The sequence below is a fragment of the Eupeodes corollae genome, chromosome 2, assembly GCF_945859685.1.
Source record: "Eupeodes corollae chromosome 2, idEupCoro1.1, whole genome shotgun sequence".
NCBI lineage: Eukaryota > Metazoa > Arthropoda > Insecta > Diptera > Syrphidae > Eupeodes > Eupeodes corollae.
Genome location: NC_079148.1, coordinates 129079341 through 129099502, shown reverse-complemented (window position 1 = coordinate 129099502; position 20162 = coordinate 129079341). Strand labels below are relative to the sequence as shown.

The 20162-nt window shown below is 35.5% G+C and overlaps 2 protein-coding genes across 2 annotated transcripts; one reads left to right on the top strand and one right to left on the bottom strand.

Moving 5' to 3' along the window:
- On the top strand, window positions 1-2849 carry LOC129947931 (DNA repair and recombination protein RAD54B-like). The gene is made up of 2 exons (XM_056058701.1): window positions 1-2561; window positions 2626-2849. Exons 1-2 carry the CDS (start codon window positions 183-185, stop codon window positions 2707-2709), a joined length of 2463 nt encoding a protein of 820 aa, XP_055914676.1. The 5' UTR covers window positions 1-182; the 3' UTR covers window positions 2710-2849.
- On the bottom strand, window positions 2837-3679 carry LOC129947932 (probable prefoldin subunit 4). The gene is made up of 3 exons (XM_056058702.1): window positions 3523-3679; window positions 3198-3416; window positions 2837-3128 (listed from the first exon to the last, which is right to left on the bottom strand). Exons 1-3 carry the CDS (start codon window positions 3550-3552, stop codon window positions 2979-2981), a joined length of 399 nt encoding a protein of 132 aa, XP_055914677.1. The 5' UTR covers window positions 3553-3679; the 3' UTR covers window positions 2837-2978.
- Window positions 3680-20162: the final 16483 nt, after the last annotated feature.

The window sequence follows — 20162 nt, the reverse complement described above, 5'->3', positions numbered from 1 at the left end:
TTTACAGAAATCTTTACCTGCATGTAATAGCACCATAAGCTGTAATGTAATCTGTTGCTGTCATAACAAAGGTTGTTTACATTTTTAAATCTCAATAGCCCGCGAAACGTGAACTTGTAAACTTTTTTAAAAATAAATAATTATTTGTATTTAAGAGAAGAATAATATCAAATAGAATAACAATGCGGCGTTCTAAGGCTCCATCAATGAAACCTTCACACTTAAGAGGAAACTCAGTTCGAGAAGTGGATGCGTCTCCCTTAGTTTCGTACAAACCTCCACAACACAATGAAATTTCTTCCTCGACTTCTTCTACAAAGGGTAAGGAAAATTTAAACACTCTTAAACATGACCCCGACAACAAAATTCTTTATAATATTGTTTGGCGGAAGATAACTACAAAAAAACACAAAAGTTGGGAAGGTGATGGGTCCCTCGAAGTAAAGAATAACATAGGTGTTCTTAAGAGCGAAACTGGTCAATTTTTGGGCACATCGAATGCAATCAAACTCGAAGAACTAATTGAAGGAGCGATTCTTGTTATCGGAGGTAAAGAAGTGGAAATCCAAGAAAAAGTTAAAGACCTCAAGGAGTTTTATGCAAATAGAAAGATGCTCAAGGGGGCTTCCGACGAATGGAATGAACCAGAGGAGAAGAAAAAGAAAACTCAGCATAGTGTCTTTTTCCCAATGTTGCACTTGACTGCACCTAAGATGTCAAAGAGAATACCTTCAACAACAAAACCACTGCCTGAGATAGATGTTGAGCCTTTGATTCTTCCCAGGCCGGAAGACGAAAAAAGGTTCAACAAACTTAATCGCCCGGTTTATGAAGTTCGAGTCACACCATTGCTGGTCCAGCATCTGCGTCGGCATCAGCGAGAAGGTGTTTGTTTCCTCTATGAGTGTGTAATGGGATTCAAGAATCCCGACTTCTTTGGAGCTATCCTCGCTGACGAGATGGGGTTGGGAAAAACTCTTCAATGTCTCGCACTCTGCCACACCCTCCTCAAACAAGGGCCCTTTGGTGGTGATAGAGTTCTGCAAAGAGTTCTCATTGTCTGTCCCAGTAGCCTAACGTCTAATTGGAACAATGAAATCAACAAATGGCTGAAGAACGAGCGTATGTATGCGTTTGTTGTGGATTTGAAACACAAACTACATCAGTTCTCTCATCAGAATCACATTCCCTTCGTAATTGTCTCCTACGAAATGTTCCTTGGCCATTCTGACGAATTCAAAGTTCTGGACTTTGATCTAGTCATCTGTGATGAAGGCCATCGGCTTAAAAACAGTGCCACAAAAGTTTCTATCGCTCTGCAAGCCATGAACATCCAAAGGAAGATCATTCTAACCGGCACACCAATTCAGAACGATCTGCAAGAGTTTTTTACTCTAGTAGACTTTGTGAACCCTGGAATTCTGGGTTCATATCAAGAATTCAGGAGAGAGTTCGAGAACCCCATCGTTCAAAGTCAAGCACAAGATGCCGACGAAGACGTTAAAATTATAGGCTATCAAAAGGCTGCAGAACTTAAGTCGATATCGAAAAGGTTCATTCTAAGAAGAACCCAATCTGTGAACCAAAAGTACCTACCAAAGAAAAGAGAATACGTGGTGTTTGTGAGGCCCTCTGAGTTACAACAATTTCTCTTGGTAAGGGCTCTAGAACTATGGGACTCCCAAAAAGAAGATTTACTCAAAAACATGAACACCCTTCAAATCATAACGATTTTGAAGAAGATATGCAATCATCCTTCATTGATTTCTCGCTGCAAATCTCCGAATCTTCTGACGAAGAGCTTGGGAAAGTTCCTTCCCGATTGGTCAGAGATGGGTCCCTTTGACTCGGGCAAGGTGGAGCTAGTCCAAAATTTCCTGACTGACATTGCATCTTTGGATGAACGAGTTGTTCTAGTATCGAATCACACGAAGACCCTAGATATGCTTCATGGGCTCTGTGATTTTCTTAATCTTGGGGTTTCTCGCCTTGATGGAAGCACCCCGGCGAGTGATCGAAACGCGATAGTTGCGAAATTCAATGCCGAAGACTCGACTTCGAGAGTTTTCCTGCTGAGTGCCAAAGCTGGTGGGGTGGGTTTGAATTTGTGTGGAGCATCTCGTTTAATCTTGTTCGACAACGATTGGAATCCGGCTACGGATCAACAAGCCATGTCAAGAATTTGGAGAGATGGACAGAAGAAGGATGTTAAGATCTATCGCCTGATCACTGTGGGAACAATAGAGGAGAAAATATTTCAAAGGCAAATTGCCAAAACCAGCCTTGGGGGATGTGCCTTGAAAAATGATGACAGTGCCGGTGGTGGTCAAGAGTTTGGTACAACGGATTCTATGAAATTCTCCACCGAGGAACTGACTGGTTTGTTTGGTCTGCCATTAGACTTCGGTGATTGCGCTACTCATGAAAATCTCTGCGATTGTGATGGAAGTGGTGGTACCAATAATTCCAGTTCTAACGTGACATCCAAGGACTCTCTTCAAATAAACGAATTGATGAAATGGCAACATTATGCCAATCCCTTTTCTGAAGAATTTCTGGATGTAAGTTTTATTTTTTTTTACTGTTTTAGTGAGCCAAATACTAATGTTGATTTGATCTTTTCAGGAAGCATGTCTTGGATCATCTTCTGAAAGTATCTCTTTCATTTTTTCTTGTCAGACAGAAGTAGACTCACAACTTGCTACATAAATGAGATCATACAAACTTATGAATAATAAATGTTTATACAAAAACCGAGAAGTTCCAAGGATTATTTTAACAATGCCTTCATCCATCCTCTCCACCGTGATGAGTCATAAATCAGTTCATTTTTCGATTCTAAGCGTTTGTTTTTTTTTTAAATTTTATTTTGGTTAATGAATATTATTCTTAAAAATTCCCAATAAATATAACGTGTGTATTAAATGTCATAAGAATGATCTGCGATTAATTCCTCTTGGTCCAAGAAAAGCAAAGATCTAATCATCGCTCTCCAGGGAAATGTTGCTTCCGAATCTCTGGTATAAATGGGCTTTCAGTTCGGCCATTTCCGCTTTGATTGCATTGGTTTGTTTCTCGATGTTTTTGACTTCTAATTGGATCTTCTCTTTAGCCTCAGCGAGAAGTTCCTTTTGTTTGAAATGAGACACAAAATAAATAAGTCACTAAACAATGAAGTATTTGGTAGGTATTATTACCTGGGTTTTCGAGAGATTTTGTGTTAAGAAGACTTCTCCGAATAAAAATGGAATCATTTCGTCTTCATCAAACAACTCAATTTCTTCGCAAGCCTCTTCCAGATTCTTTAATTCGCAATTTCTTTGTTCCAGCTCGGCTTTAAGGTCATCCATTCGGGCATTGTGCTTTGCAAAGCGATTAATTTTTTGTTGGTCCTCAAATGAGATGTGGACATCGTCCTGCAAGAATAAAAAAAGGAGGTTATTAAGCGAAATTATTTCTTTTTTAGGTAAACAAACGGCAACTATGAGAGAAAAGTTATATTTATATAAATAATTTATTTACAGCTTGAAGATTTGCAACTTTTGCGGCCATTATTTATTTAGTTATTCTAATAAATTTAATGAGAAAAAGGAGCAGATGATAGAATTTTACTTCGGACGGCGAGGAATTCTAGATTTGACTTGCAATTGAAGTTAGGAGAAATGTCAAAACAATACTCAGAGCTGCCAACATTTCGAAGAAGTATTCTCTCTTATGCATGGCAATGATGTATGGGGGCTTTGATAGAAAATGTGTTTGATTTTAAATTCGTGTTTCCTGTTTCCGATAACAATATTTTAATTTTAAAAATAGGCAGGAATTCTTAATTTTTTTTATTAATATGTATATACTGAAATACAAAAGTATAAAATGAGAGAAAAGTTGAATAATTTGTTAGGCTTATTTCTCGAATAACGTTTACAAATTTATTACCAAATTTGCAATTCCAAAATTATATTTAATCAATTGAATCTAATCTAAAAAAAAATAGTAAATCATTCTAGCTAAGGCTAGGTTAAAGTAGCTGTCAAAGATGGAAACGGACACACTTAGGCCAGTTTAATGGCCCATTGTGATGCCACATGAAACTTAAGGCTTCCTCCTAAGCTCAATGGAACCAGTTTGAGTCACTTACGAAACGTGAGAGGCTGATTATGCTTATATGATTTAGATCGTATTTAAGAATACGCCTAGTCGCGTTACGTGCTTTCCTATTAGACAGTGTCCGGTTACGACACCTATCATCGAGCTTATATGCGATCTGCTTAGAGATATCAAGATATCAATATCGATCAGCCGATATTGTGCCATCATCATCGCTCATGTCAATGAGGGCAACCACGACTTTGCCCTTCTTGACGTCACTGAAACTGACTTATTTCTTGATGGGATTGAGGGGAGCGCTGGTGTTGTGCACACGAGGCCGTTTTGTTGTCGGCATGACCCCCTCAAGACATCTTTAACGTTTAGACGTAGAGTCTTTATTGACGCTGTCAGCCCATTCGACACGAGCGATTTGCTGCGGTGTCCTTTCAGCCCCCAATGATACACAAGAGGCCTTTAGGATTTTTACAGCTTGCCGCCTTCGTCTATATAGGCGTTTTGAGAATTTCCCCTTTCCATTTCTGGACGTAGTAGTGGTAGGGCCATTTTTCACAACCCTCCCACTACTGGAATTAGGTATCGCTACCTTCCTACTCTCGTTGCTAACAACAGCAGAGGAGGGTCCATGGATTGCCACTACTCCCTTCTCTGTGTTGGCCTCAGGAGATACGGCAACAGGCTCTGACGCCAAACTGCCGCCCGGTCTTGAAAAGATACCGTTGTCATCATTCTTTTCATTTTTGTTTTTGTTCATATTTGGTTTCACGAGTTGCGAAGAAAAGAGAGACGGACGTCTGTACAAAGATTTGCATATACAGATAAGGCTAGTTAATCCGGAGGTCGTCACGTATCCGGATACTCCGTTAGAGACTGGGAGATTGGTCCCACAGCCAGGCTAATCATCGGCACGGGTCGTTTAACACCTTAGATCCAGCCCAATAAAGATAAGAGTTGATGTTAAGAACATCATTCGGATATGTGAGGAAAAGATTAGGATTTCCAACAATTCAGCTAGGTTACCTAGAGTGAGAAAGAGCATCGGAGAGAGGACGCTGTCTAGCTTTTTCGCCATTACATAGGATAGGATAGGGATAGGAGTTGGTGACATAAACGTTGGCTTGTATGCGCCTTGTTGATGTGGGAAGGCGTCATGATTATGGGAAGGTAGAAGGATAAGAACGTCCTTTAGTTTCAGGACTCATCTAAAGCAAATTCCCGAGAGTCATTGACCTTACTCAGCTTTTGCAACACAACAAGTTCGACGTTCAGATTGGAAGATTCTGGTCCTACATCAAGACCAAAAAAAATCGATAGGCTTTCCCAGGTGTATAAATTACCTTGATTCAAAATTTTCAAATTTATCAAGTATTTGCGATTTCTTTGCACACTATGTTGAATCTAACTACGCTAATTCGAATCTAAGTTCAGCATGGACCGCCGAATATTTGCCTTTTGAATGTAAGCCAGATATTGGTTGTTTAGAATTAAATATTTCAGGAATTAAAGATGGTCTCTTGAGTTTAAATGATGACAATAAACCAGGTCCAAACGAAATTTCACATGTTGTTCTTAAAAAATGTGCTGCTTCTCTTGCTGAACTGCTTTTCCCAATTTTTTAATAGCTCTTTAAAGAACGGCGAACCCTATAAGCAAATAAGGGTCTAAACAGCAAATATTCAACTACCGTCTGATTTGTAAATTGTCGTGTATTCCAAAACTTGATATATGAAAAACTAACATTTTTATTAACTTCCCATAGGAAGTTATTGTAATGGGTCCGATTTGTCAAATTGAAAATTTTGACATTTTTCGAAGTTTCAAGGTCCCTAGAGTCGAAATAAATGATTTTTAGAAAGATGTCTGTGCGTCCGTACTTTCGCGAGGTTTTTTTCGTCGTCCATAGCTCAAGAACCAGAAGAGATATCGACTTCAAATAAATTTTGTTATACAGATACTAGGGCAGAAAGATGCAGAAAGGGCTCTCAAGAAAATTGAGTGGGTGTTTTTTTTACCACATCAAAATCAAAATCAAAAAAAAACTAGAAAACAAATTTTTCACCTTGAAAATTGTATGAATACAAAATGATTTTATCTTCAAAACAATTTTGTACAACGAAAAATAATGTTTCTGGTAAAATTTTGAGAAAAATCGATTTGAACTAAAAAAAACATTATACTCAAAGTTTGTAAAAATTGAATTTCGACTCAAATATCGTTTTAAAATTTTGAGATTATGACTTCCAATTAATTTTAACTCATAAGAAATATTGTTTTCAACATTCAGAACAATTTTGAGAAAAATCTAATTGACAGTTTTCTTACAAAAAATAAAAACCTAAACAAAAAAATTAATAAAAGTTGGTGAAAATTGATTTTCGACTCAAATAACTTTTCAAAACTTTGAGGTATTGGCTTTAAACTAAAAATCGAATTGACAGTTTTTTTGCAACAAATAAAAGCCTAACAAAAACACAATGCTAAAACTTGGTACAAATTTACTTTCGACTCAAATAGCTTTCAAAAATTAAAAATATTGTCTTCAAACTTTTTTTTATTACCCAGAAAAAGTTGTTTTCGATATTGAGTAGATTTTTTATAAAAATCCAACAGTCCGTTTTTTCATAAAAAAAATAAAATTTACAAGAAATACGCAAATTTTGTAAAAATTGATGTTCGGTTCTTGATATCTCTCAAATTAATTTCATTCATCCAATTTGTAAAAATTTAAGAAATGCTACTAAAATTGGTAAACACATTTTTTCGACTAAACATCTATTATTGTTGGTAATGATACAATTTTGAAGAATAATTCAACTAACAACTTTTTTAACCTAACACGAAAACCTGCAAACTTTTAAGCAAGACAAATCGATTTATGGGAAGGGAAGTTATCAGTGTGGGTCGCATCCCAGCCTCTTTTTTAAGGAACACATTTCACCGCTCCAACATGGTGACGTTGCGGGAAGATCAATAACGACTAATCTTTCTATTTTCTCCAATTTAATTTTAAATAATCCCGAAGAAGGACATCAAATTGATAATTTATACCGATTTTTTAGAGGCATTTGATAGAAGAAATGCTTTTGAAATGCTTGGAATCTTATCTTCAGGGTCGAGTTGAATTTGTTTGTATTGACGAAGTTCTCTCAAAACCAATTTTGGTTTCATCTGGTGTGCCCCAAGGTAGCCATCTTGGACCCCTTCTTTTCCTAATTTTTATAAATGATTTACCTAGTATTTTCCTCAATTCTAGTCAACTTCATTTCGCCGATGACTTAAAGTTCGCATAAAATCTATTAATGACTGTCATTTCTTACAAGACCAACTTTCGAAACTTTCCCAATGGTGCACAAAAAAACAATTATAAATAAATGTCGTTAATGTCAATGTTTTTTTTTACCGCAACTTTTCAAATCATCTTTGACTACAAAATTGAGAATGAAGTTCTTGAAAGAGTAAGGGAGAAGACAAATCTTATTGTAGGTTTTAAACATAAACTTAATTTTGTTAAGCACATCGAATTTAGTGTGTCCAAAGCAAATTCTATGCTCGGTTTTATCAAATGCAATAGCATAGACCTTAAAGACCCTTTTGCTCTCAAATCGATTTATAACTCATATGTAAAACCAATCTCGCAATACTTTTGTGTAATTTAGAAACCTTTTTTATAACATTCAATCTAAGAGAATTGAAATTTTCCAACAAAAGTTCTCAAGATTCACTATTCAAAAATTTGGGTGGAACATCGAAACTCCATCATACAAGACTAGATGCTAACTTTAATGGCTGAATCACAAACACGCATCAGCTTCGTCTGCGTCATGGTGGGCCTGATTTGAGGTTGCTTTGAATGACATTTCTATTATTTCATCGCTCCAAAGAGCAAATGTGTAGTTTGTTGACACTTGTTTTTTTTTTTTTTTATATTATACGCGCACTCAAGGGGATATGAATACCCTTATCATGATAAATGACAGTGCGAGCAATTAAGAAGGGAGGATAGGATTAGAAAGGAGATACCGATGCACATTAGTTTTGAATGTCTGCATATTGTAATGAGTGGGAAACATTGAGTCGGTAAAGCATTCCTTATTCGTGTGGTGCGACTGAAGAAAGAATCTCTGTACTTTACAGTACGTCCGAAATTAGGCTCAAGGGTAAACTGATGAGCATTCCTAGAGGAACGGGTATTACGGTTGAATTTTATCAGAGGAGGAATGCACCTGGCTATTTTATTAGAGCATTGTTTATGAAAGTAGCGATAAAATAATGACAGGCATGAAACCTTACGACGGTGCTCGAGTGATACAAAAGTTTCAGTTAGACAACGGTCACCTATCATCTTTAGAGCTCTCTTTTGAATTCTGTCTAGGAGACTCAAGTAGGTTATAGGAGCATCTGCCCAGATATGGGAATTGTACTCGAGTTTCGGACGAATATAGGCTTTATAGATTATAGGCAAATCAGTAGGATTAAAAAAAAATTCTTGCACCTTCGAAGAAAACCTAAACACTTAGCAGCATTTTTGGCGATGTCAAATATGTGATCACTCCACAACAAGTGGTTTGTAATGCACATACCTAAGACTGAAAGCTGTTCGGTCTCCTCGATACAAGTACCACTCATGGATAGTGGCATAGGGGAAAGGATACGCTTTTGTGACAGTAGACAGCATTGAGTTTTCGAAGCATTAAATTCTACACCGTTTTTGATTCCCCATTGGACAATGCTGTCAAGATCAGAATTTAATGAGCTCATCATACGCTGCCATTGGTAGTCCACATCCGAAGAACAAGGATGAGAATCTAAAAACGAATATTGAAAGCTGAGGGTATTGTCATCAGCGAAACAATTTAGTGGGTTAGAAGTTTCAGACAAAAGATCATTTATAAAAATAAGGAAAAGTGTCGGAGACAAAACGGAGCCCTCAGGCACACCAGCGTTTATTTTGTGGATATCAGATTTGAGCCCGTCCAAGACTACTTGAATTGAACGGTCCGGAAGGTAATTTTTAACCCAAGCAAGAAGGGATTCATCAATACCAAATGCACGCATTTTCGATAAGAGAGCTTCGTGCCAAACTCTATAAAATGCTTTGGAAATATCAAGTGCAATAATCTTACTTTCTCCAAAACGATGTAAAGATTTGTTCCACTGTTCGGTGAGATAAACCATGAGATCACCAGTGGATCTATTGCAACGAAAGCTGTACTGTCGGTCATTAAGAAGCTTCCGTTCTTCTTCTATTTCTTAAGCTGAAAATTTATGAGTGTTTGCTTGACCTTGGAAAGAAGGGACGTAAGTGCAATTGGACGATAGTTAGATGGTGAGGAGGATTTGCCTTTTTTAGGGACAGGCTGGACAAATGCAGTTTTCCATCCACTCGGAAAGAGATCTGTTGCGTAGGACAGATGGAAAAGCTTACGCAGTGGTTTTGCCAGCGTTGAAGAACACCTCTTCAGAACAATAGCGGGGATACTATCCGGGCCATCGGATTTGTGAATGTCAAGATTTTTAAGTATTCTAGTAACTGAACGAGTGCGAAAGAAGATCCGTCCCATAGAATCGTTTACGCTTTCAAGTACAGGCGTAGTCATATCAGTCATTGGCAGCATCGAATTAACAGCAAACTGTGCTGTAAGCAAATTGGCTTTATCAATCGCGCTTACGTAGGGAATGTCATTGTAAACTAGCGTAGGAACTGACGATGACGTAGTGTTGCGCACATTTTTTACAAATGACTAGAAATTTTTACTACCATTGGGACATTGTAGTATTTTTTGCCGTAGTTTCTAATCATGCAATAATTTAATTCGTCGACAGCTGTTGAGCTGTCAGACAAAGCAAATGTTCAGATAATTGAACTAGAGCTTCCGTTTGGAGTCACATTATGTTCTTTTCCTTACGATTGTCAAACGAAACGTGAGGTCGAAGCTCTATTGTGATAGCATGCATTGAATTCCTATGGCTGAACTCGTAAACGTCAGGTGAAGAAATAGACGCTGTATGTTTTCTATGATATTTATAAACGATATCTTATCATGTCATCTTTATTAAATTTGTATGCTCCATCGCGCCAACTGCGAATACGTTGTTTGTTTCGAGAAGATGTACACAGAATTAATTACGCGAAAAATGAACCAATAACCCGCTTTGTCAAAGAAACAAACTTAATTTTATATTGTATTGATTTTGATTTCAATTAAGTAGATCTTCTTTGAAAAATAAACTATTATTGTTTTTTCTTTTCAATAAATTGAGTTGTCTCGTTATACATATGTATGTTAATAGAAATATGAGTTTCCAAAAGTAACTACATACTTAAATTACTTAAGACAGCAGTGTGTTACAAGGAACTCATTTCACATTTACCCACTGACATTATCACTGCTTCTTTTCCAGTTTACACTGTATTCTAGTTTTCTTTATGTATATTTATTTGAAAAGAAGTGAAAATGCAAATTCACGAAAGACAGGATTATAAAACTCGCAACTGGTTCAATAAAGTAACTTAAGCGTCCAAATAGTGAAAAAAGAATTATTTTATCACTGAGATTATTGCGTTTAAACACACAGATGCGACACTCTTCATTAAAAAAAAGAAATATGATATAAAATGCATGTATAGATATTGATTCAATTATTACAAAAAAAGTTATTTGAAAAACTTAGTAGTTGATGAAAGTAACATAAATACAATGACAAGAATTTTGACATGAAATTAGGTTTGTTCGTTAAACTTTACCCAAAGTTGACTAACTGTTATTTTGACAACCCAAAGAGCTTTCAAACAAACAAACAAATTTGTTTTTATTTTCAAAAAATTCCCAATAGATGTTATTTATATTAATGGCAATAAAAAAACTAAAAAGATATTAGTAGTTAGATATCAGTTAGTTTTCATCACGTTTCATTGAACCACTCATTGGAATTTTTTGACAGGTCGGTTAAATGATCACATTGAAAATGTCTGCCTTTTAACAAAATTCCTGATTGAAATCCACAGAAAAAAATGTCTGACAAAAGTCTGTCATTGTAATTGTGTGAAATTGAAACACAAATCAGTGCAATGACGGTTCGTTTCACTTTTTGACATAAAGAGCCTACTGGTTGCGTTCAATCTCAGACGCATATGGTATCCGGATTCCTTTTTGTTAGTGTTTTACGTGCTGATCAAAAACAGCTGATCTGGGGTATGTAGGTATCTGACAAAACAGCTGATTCAACACATGGTTAAATTTCAAGAAACTTGAAAATTGATTTCAGCTTTTTGTATTTGTCATAAACAAAAAGATACAAAATGTTAGTTGAAGTTGTACTTGAGGATGTTCTGTATATAATTGACTATGAAGAAGCTATTTGCCTCCGAATTTAAGAAGGTAATTGTGATCTATTTTTTTAAACTTTAAAATTGACTTATTTTGTTCTCGTTTTGTAGATGACCAATTTGCTAGATCTTTAACATTTAACATAGATTACAGTTTAAGATTATCTCTTATTTATTAAATTGTTGTGCACCTATCAATTCATCATCGTCCGACAAATCAGTTGAATTATCCATTAAATGTTTTAACTTGCAACAATTTTGACTTCGAAGCTTAAATGATTCTCTGTGAACAGCTGAAACTTGTTTGTATTTACTGACAGCTATCTCAATACAGCTATCCAACTCGTTCAACAAGGTATCTAAAAATCCACCTATCCAATATACCCTATCCAACACAAGATTGAACGCAGCCATTATAGCTGTCATTGGTTTTCAACATTGAAACCTATCATTCCAATGATTTTGACATGTCGGTCAGTGAAAATTTCTGACTTTGAAACAAAAATTTCTGAAATCAAGAACTTACTAATTGGAATGAAGAGTTTCAGATTAGAGTTTATCATTGAAAGTAAAACTGACAGATAGGAATATGAAAATTAAATAATGGGCTGTAGGGGCGAAAAAAGACAGACAATCAGACGGACGGAATCGGGGGACCCACTTTTTTGACTGCTCTACCATCGAAATGTTTTGTTTGTTTTAAATCTCGAGTTTGAAATTTTTTACGATTGCAAAACTGTGTATTCATTAAAACCATTCACTTTATGAAGACATTTCTAATCCTTACGCATCTTATACTTAAATGAAATACTTCAGTAATCCACGGTTGACTGAATAACAAGTAATAATGATGTGCAATCATGTTTTTGCGAGATAGATACACAGGTGATGATCATTTCACTTTTCTTTTGCATTTTATTTTTTCCATAGTGGAGTAATTTATCTTCGGTAAATGTTCGAAGATTCCACACTGCATTATGTTGGCAAGTAAAGCTAAAGATTCCTCAAGATTAGTAGTGCATTTCGCGCTCTGTAAATTTTCCATCAATATAATATCTTTTTGCACCTTCTATATACATCTCCATATAGATGAAATGGCACTCTTCCAGACACACTGCTTCAGTGAGCTGGAGTTTACGAAACAAATCGGAAATTCACGTTAAGATGATATTCCGCAAGAGATACAGCAATCATGTGCTACAACTTTGAACCGGGTGATAGTGCAGAAAGATCCAAAATACAATCCTTATTGGATTAGCTAAGCTATCTGGCGCTATATGGCTTTATTCGATTCGTATAACTAAAAGCTCCAGAAAACGATGCGGTGAGGCAAAGATAAATGCACCAACCATTTTATAAATTCGTTGGGTAACCTCTTTGAGGCTCTTGGCAACAATATCAACTGCAACACTTAAGACAGCTAAGAGATCGCAGCGCCATACGTCCATATAGTTAAGCTAAAGCAAAAAGAAGGAACATGAAATACGCGAGATCAATAAGAGACAAAACACGATTATTTGTGGTTCCGAGTCAGCATAAGTTTGTTGTCTCAGACCGAAAATGTGAACTTTACGCCGTCGAACATGAGGAATCACTGTGCTCTGTGCCGCCATCGCATATTGTACCTTGGTTATTTATATACCTTTTTCTATCTTCTGCTTCGTTGAAGTCTTATGGAAATTGAGTACACCAAAGACCAGAGTCGAGCACAACTTTCACCAATGCCAACATTCTCAAGATTAAAAATTTATATAGCTTGTATGCAGATGACACAGAGTGGAAGTGGAGTATATTTTACCGACCGTCACTTTTGTCTTTCTTTGAAATGTACTCGTATAATAGATCATTGTGTGTATAGCTTTAAGATGTGCATATTATGATCGACACAAGAGAAATGGTGTTAGTTTTCTTTGGCTTGGCATAAAGCTGAGGGTGCATCATTGTTCAAAAATATACAAATGAATACTAAAAGGTTAGATATGTCAACTTCGCACAATTGTGTTGTGTAGACTACACAGTTTGACAGTTTGTTGTCTTCTTGTTCAAAGACCTTTTCGAGATGATGATATGACGCTGCGGACGTGTGTGAATTGTTGACGCAAACAATACAAGTCCAAGTTCAAATATTGCGATGGCACGTATAAGCCTTTTAAAGTTAAACATCAAATCACTTGGATGGAACATGGAGTTTTATCTATGTCTCTTCTTGTTCTCTTGCTGATTATGCATACGAAATGGATGAGTTGTTTGTTGTATCTTGATTATGGATATAGTTTATGGGTATATTGACTTGAGAAAACATATTTTAAGTATATGTTTTTGCTAAAATGTTTTTGTTTGAGTCCGGTTTAGAAGACGAAAGTTGGCACCATGAATCTGTTTACATACTTTTTTTTAAAGATTCATACGTTGTATTTTGTATGTAAAATGTTTGGGATTTCTAGTATCAAGTCCCACCCGTTAGATTTTTGGTATATGAGACCTTTAAAAGGATTAGCGATATTTAATTACAAAAATCATACATCATTCCTTGTCTAAAAACAAGAGTTATGAAACTTTGACGTAAAGACTATCTGACAGAAAATGGCCGTTACACCACCCAATCAAAAGACGCTGTTGTTTTTGCAAATGGTGGCAAATGTCAATTCTGCTTTGACATTTGAAAAGTCAACTTATGAATACCAAACAACTCATTTAAATTGAAAGTTGCTATTTTAAGCCGTATTCCCATGATATTGGTTTTCAAAACTTTTTGTTAATTTTATACCTAAGTAAGACTCTTCTTAACATGACTCCATCGTGTTGTCCATGGACATAATTCATTAAAAATATCCCCATTCTCCATCATTTACTCATCAATTTTAAAAAGAATACCTTTAAACCACCTTCATCATGTTGTGAATATCTTTTGTTACCCAAATACCTGTATTTCATTATTTGTTACTGCATAGAAAGCGAAAGTTTTTCTTCGTCATCTTTGCAATTGATTACTGATGATAAATGTGAAGTTGGCGTTTCTATGTGTGTTTCTGTTGCGCGAGCAGTCGTTGCCCTTTTATGTACTAACAGAGTGTAACATTCATAAAAGTGCACCACAAACTTGCTACGGTGCTGTGCCTGTGCCTGTGCCTATGCCTATGTCATGTAGCTTGGTTGCATTATTCCCGAGCTAAAAATCCAGAGCCAGACAACAAGCCACGACATTATAATGGTATGACAATAACGCTGCCGCGCGTCGCCGCTGCGCAACGCTTCAAGGCACACACAAGTCTATGAAACCTACTGAGTTTACTATTTATTGCGTTCAAGGTGTAAGATGAAAGATTTCTATGGAAACCATTGTTTGGGGAGGTAGGTAAGGTACATATACATATAGTATGTTATGTGGTAAAATGTATACTAAAAAAGATGACACCTTCGAGAGGTTAACAAAAGTGTCATATTTGTATATGAAATCATTGAAAAATGACGGTGTGTGGTGAGTTCTGTCTGTTTTTATATGTATGACGACAAATTTCGAAATCATCTTTGGTAAAATGTTTGCTTTTTTTTATTTAGGTAGATTTTGTATATTCAGAGATTTTTGTTTGCAAAAAATAAGAAAAATTATCGTTTTATAATCAACACTTCCCCAGGCAGTCTGAATCTTATGTTGAATAATATTTCAAGTCAATATAGTTTGAGAAGATGTAAGATATGCGAATATTGAATGATAAATTGTTGAAACAGATATACAGTTTTTAATATTTGAGTGATTTAAATAATACAGACTCACTGACAGAGCAAATTCATTGACAAAAGTATTAGGAAGACACCAATTTTGACAGTGCTGATAATGACAGTTCTATTGTTTTTTGAAATCTTTACAGTCATACACACGAGAAATGTGACTTGTCAATCTTACTTGAACGAGTCTCGATAATATTGATCGTTCATAGGGCCATCAATTTTACGTTTCAAATTCTAGTTGTTAAATTCATTTATGAGTTGTTGGCGATAATTCAGTGCAATTTGTAAGTATTTGATGATGCAGTTCCAATCCTTTATTCCACTTAAGAGATCTATTATAAGGCGTATTTTATTGGTAAATTATATCTAGTGCAGTAATGGAAAGTAAGTGCAGTAATGAAAAGTGTGAATAAGACGTATGTTTACTATAATATGCACTCTTATTTTAAATCTCCAAGTTGGTATCTGTGCAATTATACTTATGTCAAAATCAGCTGTCAACAAAAAGAATAATTACTTAAAAGAAAAAAATTTAAATGGATAACGAAACAAAAAAGGTAAAAGTTTAATTTTAAACTTCTTGCCAAAAATATTTTTTTTTTAAATTTCAGATCTTATTAGAGTATTATTGGACGCATGATCACGCAGTGAAGAATGCAGTTTATCATCAGAGCTTGATCGCTTAATGAGCTCTGATGATTCTTCATCTGCTTAGAAGCAAGCAAGCGAATTTTATTGAAAACTATCGAGGATTATAGTGATCTCGATTTTAAATCCCACTTCAAGTTGTATCGCTTAACTGTAGAGAAATTGATAGGTAAACAACTTGTTCGTTCATCTAACATTTATTTAAAAATATAAAAACGTTTTCTATTTATTTTAAATACGTACTCAAGGGATGTGTTGAAAAAGTATTGTTGTTTTTATGTAAAGTTGAATAAGAGTTCAAGTTAATGTGTACATGCAGGTCCAGTCAGAATAAAGTTGAGTATGAATTAAAAGATTGAAATGACATAAGAGTGCCTATCTACATTAAATTTTTAATGTTAGGTGCAAGCAGTGAGACAGGTAGATTATATGTGAGCGAAAAAGAGAGAGATGGGTAGATTACCGCCCAAATGCAAACAATATTATTGGATTCAACATGAAAGATTTTGTATTGTATGAGTGAAAGATAGATAGATTTCAAGGGTGTGATATAGGGATGTGCACATTGATTTTCTCTTCATCGTATGGATACAACGAACATAATAAAACCCAGCATTAAACATGCAATGTAGAGAGGCACTAAAAGCCAAAAAAGCCAAAAGAATTGTGTGAGGGGAGATTTTGTCCTTCCCCGTAAGCCCGTCTTACCTACCAGTTCCCAGTTGCCAGCAACTCACTTTTTCTGTGTGCAAGGGGACAAATCAAAGTGAAATATTCAGCGCCACAATCAAACTTTCTCTTCTCAAAATAAACTTACAACCTTTAAGTACAAAATATTTCTGGAACTGGATGAAGTGTCATTCTATTCCGAGCATTCCAAAACTTTATCTGAACTATTTATATGCACTATTTTTATCGCCATATTTATTCGCACTATTTCCTTGTTGTTGTTTAGTGTGTAAGATTTTGCTGTGCTGCGTATACTAACTTTACCAATGAAAAACGCCTATAGTGTTCATATCAAGTAAACCACTTCCTAATGTCTCTCAGCGAATACTTCTTAAAATTGGGCAAGTTCCCACAAAATGTGCAAGGATCTCTTCTTCGTTTGAATTGCAGAGAATAAAGTTCAGATTTTCGTGTTCCATTGAGCATGATGAGCCCTGGTCTTGCTTTCAGTATCCAGTAGACATCCCAGTCATTGATCCGAGACGTAAACTTCACCAGGAGTATAATCAAGCAAATGGTATAAGCTGTGTGTTCTCGTTTGTTGTGCTCTTTGCAGAGACTCTAGGTGCTCAAGCTCGATTATTCTGCTACGCCATCCGCAACCAGCTTAAACAGAGTTTTGTTGGTCACGATCTCATCCAACTATTCTACATCTTCCCGATTGAGGCTATTTTTCCAACTTTTAAATTAGAAAATCTTCTTTTTAATTATCAGCTTGGATAAAAATGTTGGTAACCTTTTATTTATATGACATCTCATCGAGTATTTAAAGACAGGTTTCAACTGGCATTCAAGATTCAAGACATAGCTGGGGGTCACACTTGGTAGACCCAGTGCTTTTTTGCATCTTTTCCGCTTCATCATGTTGTAAGTCCCCCCATACTTGTGCTTCATAACCGAGAAGATATCGATCTTAGAAGTTAATTTGACATCTTTATTAGTGATAAACCTATTCCACGTAAAATTTAAGCTCTGTCTAGCTTGTTTAGATAGTTCTTTGAAGTGCTCCGTTAGGCTTAGTCCGGAAGTTAGCCATATACCAAGGTACTTGTATTAGCTAACAGCTTCAATGTTTGCTCCGTCGAGCTTCCAATTTTCTTGTTGGCTAAGTCTACCACTTCTTTTTCTAAATACCATCACTTTCAATTTCTCCAGGTTTATAACAAGAGTCCACCGTTGACAATATTTTGCCATCTTATTTATCATGCCTTGTAGTATGTCTGGCTTATCAGCTATTAGCACAATGCCATGCATATGTAAATATATTAGCAATCGAATTTGCATGAACTCATGGATATCATTTAAATAGAGTTCGAAAAATAGTGGACTTAGGAAGCAACCTTGTTTAGCACCCACCGTTGTTTCAAACCAGTCTGACAGTTGTTCCCCATCACATACCACAGCTGTTGTTTTATCCGAATGAGTTTCTCAGAAATCCCTTAGATTTGCAGTTTGTATAAAAGTGCTCTTCGGTCGATATAGTAAAACGCCGCTTTAAAGTCAATGAAGAAACAGTAAACTTTCTTGTTGTCATTCTTTTGAAGTTTTATGATATTGAAGAGGTTAAACAGATTATCAGCAGTGCTGTAGCCTTCTCGAAATCAAGCTTGGGACTCATTTAGGATACTATATTCCTTTTCCCATCGCTGTAGTCTTGTTAATAGAACTCTGGCAAAGCTTTTTGCAATAGTCTCCACTCCCATAAACGATATCTCTCTATAGTTTTGGACGATGTTCTGATCACCTTTTTTGTAAATTGGGAAAACAATAGTTTTTTTTTGAAATCTGGTTCCACTTTTCCACATTCAAGCATTCGATTGAATAGTTTAGCTAATATATATTTATTGCTGATTGTGGGGATTTGGTAAGGAACTCATATGATGGCACTCGGTCTTGACCTGTAGCATCAAGAAATATTCTTTAAAGTCTGCACTAGTCAAAGCATTTCCTTTCACAATTTACTAATGTACTAGTTGTGTTCCAGACATTTCTTGCACTAAAAGTTGATAAAATTTCTAATGTGAGGAGTGGAGATGAAATAATCATAGAAAGAAAGGAAACTGTCGAAATGTCTGGAACGGGTTTCGCACCAATTCGCAAGAGTTTGGACTACTTTTTTAACGTCAAAAAGTATACTCGAGGAGAGTTACCGAAGATCATTGATACATTTTAACCTACTTATTCATCAATAAGAATCCAATAAAATAAATATTAACAAAAGTAAAATTTTATTTATTTTAAATATAAATAAAATGATGCCTTCAATTATTAAACTTAGAAGAAACCAATCAAGAAGACAACTCCCAAGGATTTGGGTGTCGACACCACTCCGAGGATTGAGATCATTTCAGTTGAAGCCAGTCAAGCTGGTTCGGTAGTTCCTGATGTTGACAGTCTTGTTGCCAAGTTTAAGGAGGAAGGTTTTGTTAAGTAAAACAGCAGTAAGAACAAAGAAATATATAAGTATTGATAATTGAATATATTTTTTGTACTACAAATTTCTTCTTCGGTAAAAATTTTATAAAAAGATATACATACATCATATGAAAACTATTTTATTAATAAAAGCAAATAGAAAATATGAACAACATTCAAATTTACTAAAACCCTTAGTCAAAAGGCCAAACACGTTGTTTCTCTTTTGTCATTACTTGCAGTGAACGTCAAATCAAATTTGACAGCCAGCCCAGAAATCGCCAGAAGAAATTCCTGGAACTAAATCTGGCAAAAAGGGGAAAGTTTTTACTCTCCTGAACGCACTCTCTTTTGTAAAAATTAGCACAACTTTTGAAGTGTGGAACGACATCGAACTAAAAATGACTTAAACGGTCAGTCCAAAACTTTTACAAACTACATATGTGTGGAACATACTTACTGTCTGATTTTCGGGAATGATTGCGAGTTTTTTAAGTACATTTTTCAATTTATTGTACAAATACAAAGAAAGAATTAAAGAGTTAGTTAGTTAGTTTTAGCTGTTTCAAATAACAATTCCATAGATTTTATTTTTTTGATCTAGATTTTTAATTCGAGCGTCCATTTTATTGTCCGAACAGAAACAATATCATGACAACTTACTTAAATATGTTATTTGAATTTACCTCAATTAAAAACTGTTGTGATTGGTCAATTGAATTCCTTTCAGAATCAAGGTTGATACCCAATTCACGCTATATTGTCTTGTCAGAGTAAACATAATTGCATTAGGTGACAATTAACTTCAATATATGGAAAAATATCACAAAATCACATCATCAGCTTTATGAACAGTGAACACTTCCATAACACAAAGAGAATTCATTTGGTTTTGCCAAAAACCTAGATTATTCTTTTTTTATCCTATCACGCTATCTTAACAGAGTGCTGCTATATGTACTCTAGCACGTTCTTTTCATTAAGTAAGCGTCGTCGTCGTTGTCAGTGTTTGGTTTTCCTATCATTAACTTCCCAATGCTAATCTGACCTAGATCTCTCCCTTTTTGAACAAACCTATACAATATATGCAATCTAATTGCTATTTGCTTTGTACCTGTTAATAGATGTCTTATTCTTCGTTATACGGATTCTATCGTGCATTAAGTTCTGTTCTATGAATGGAATTTAAAACTAGACATACCTATAGATA

Bases quoted from the DNA above. Each gene is read 5' to 3' on its own strand.
- LOC129947932 (XM_056058702.1), bottom strand. From the start codon at position 3,552: ATGGCCGCAAAAGTTGCAAATCTTCAAGCT. The intron at 3,417-3,522 runs GTAAATAAATTA...TTATTCTTGCAG, and splicing joins AAGTTGCAAATCTTCAAGCT to GACGATGTCCACATCTCATT. The intron at 3,129-3,197 runs GTAATAATACCT...TTCAAACAAAAG, and splicing joins AAAATCTCTCGAAAACCCAG to GAACTTCTCGCTGAGGCTAA.
- LOC129947931 (XM_056058701.1), top strand. From the start codon at position 183: ATGCGGCGTTCTAAGGCTCCATCAATGAAACCTTCACACTTAAGAGGA. The intron at 2,562-2,625 runs GTAAGTTTTATT...TGATCTTTTCAG, and splicing joins TTTCTGAAGAATTTCTGGAT to GAAGCATGTCTTGGATCATC.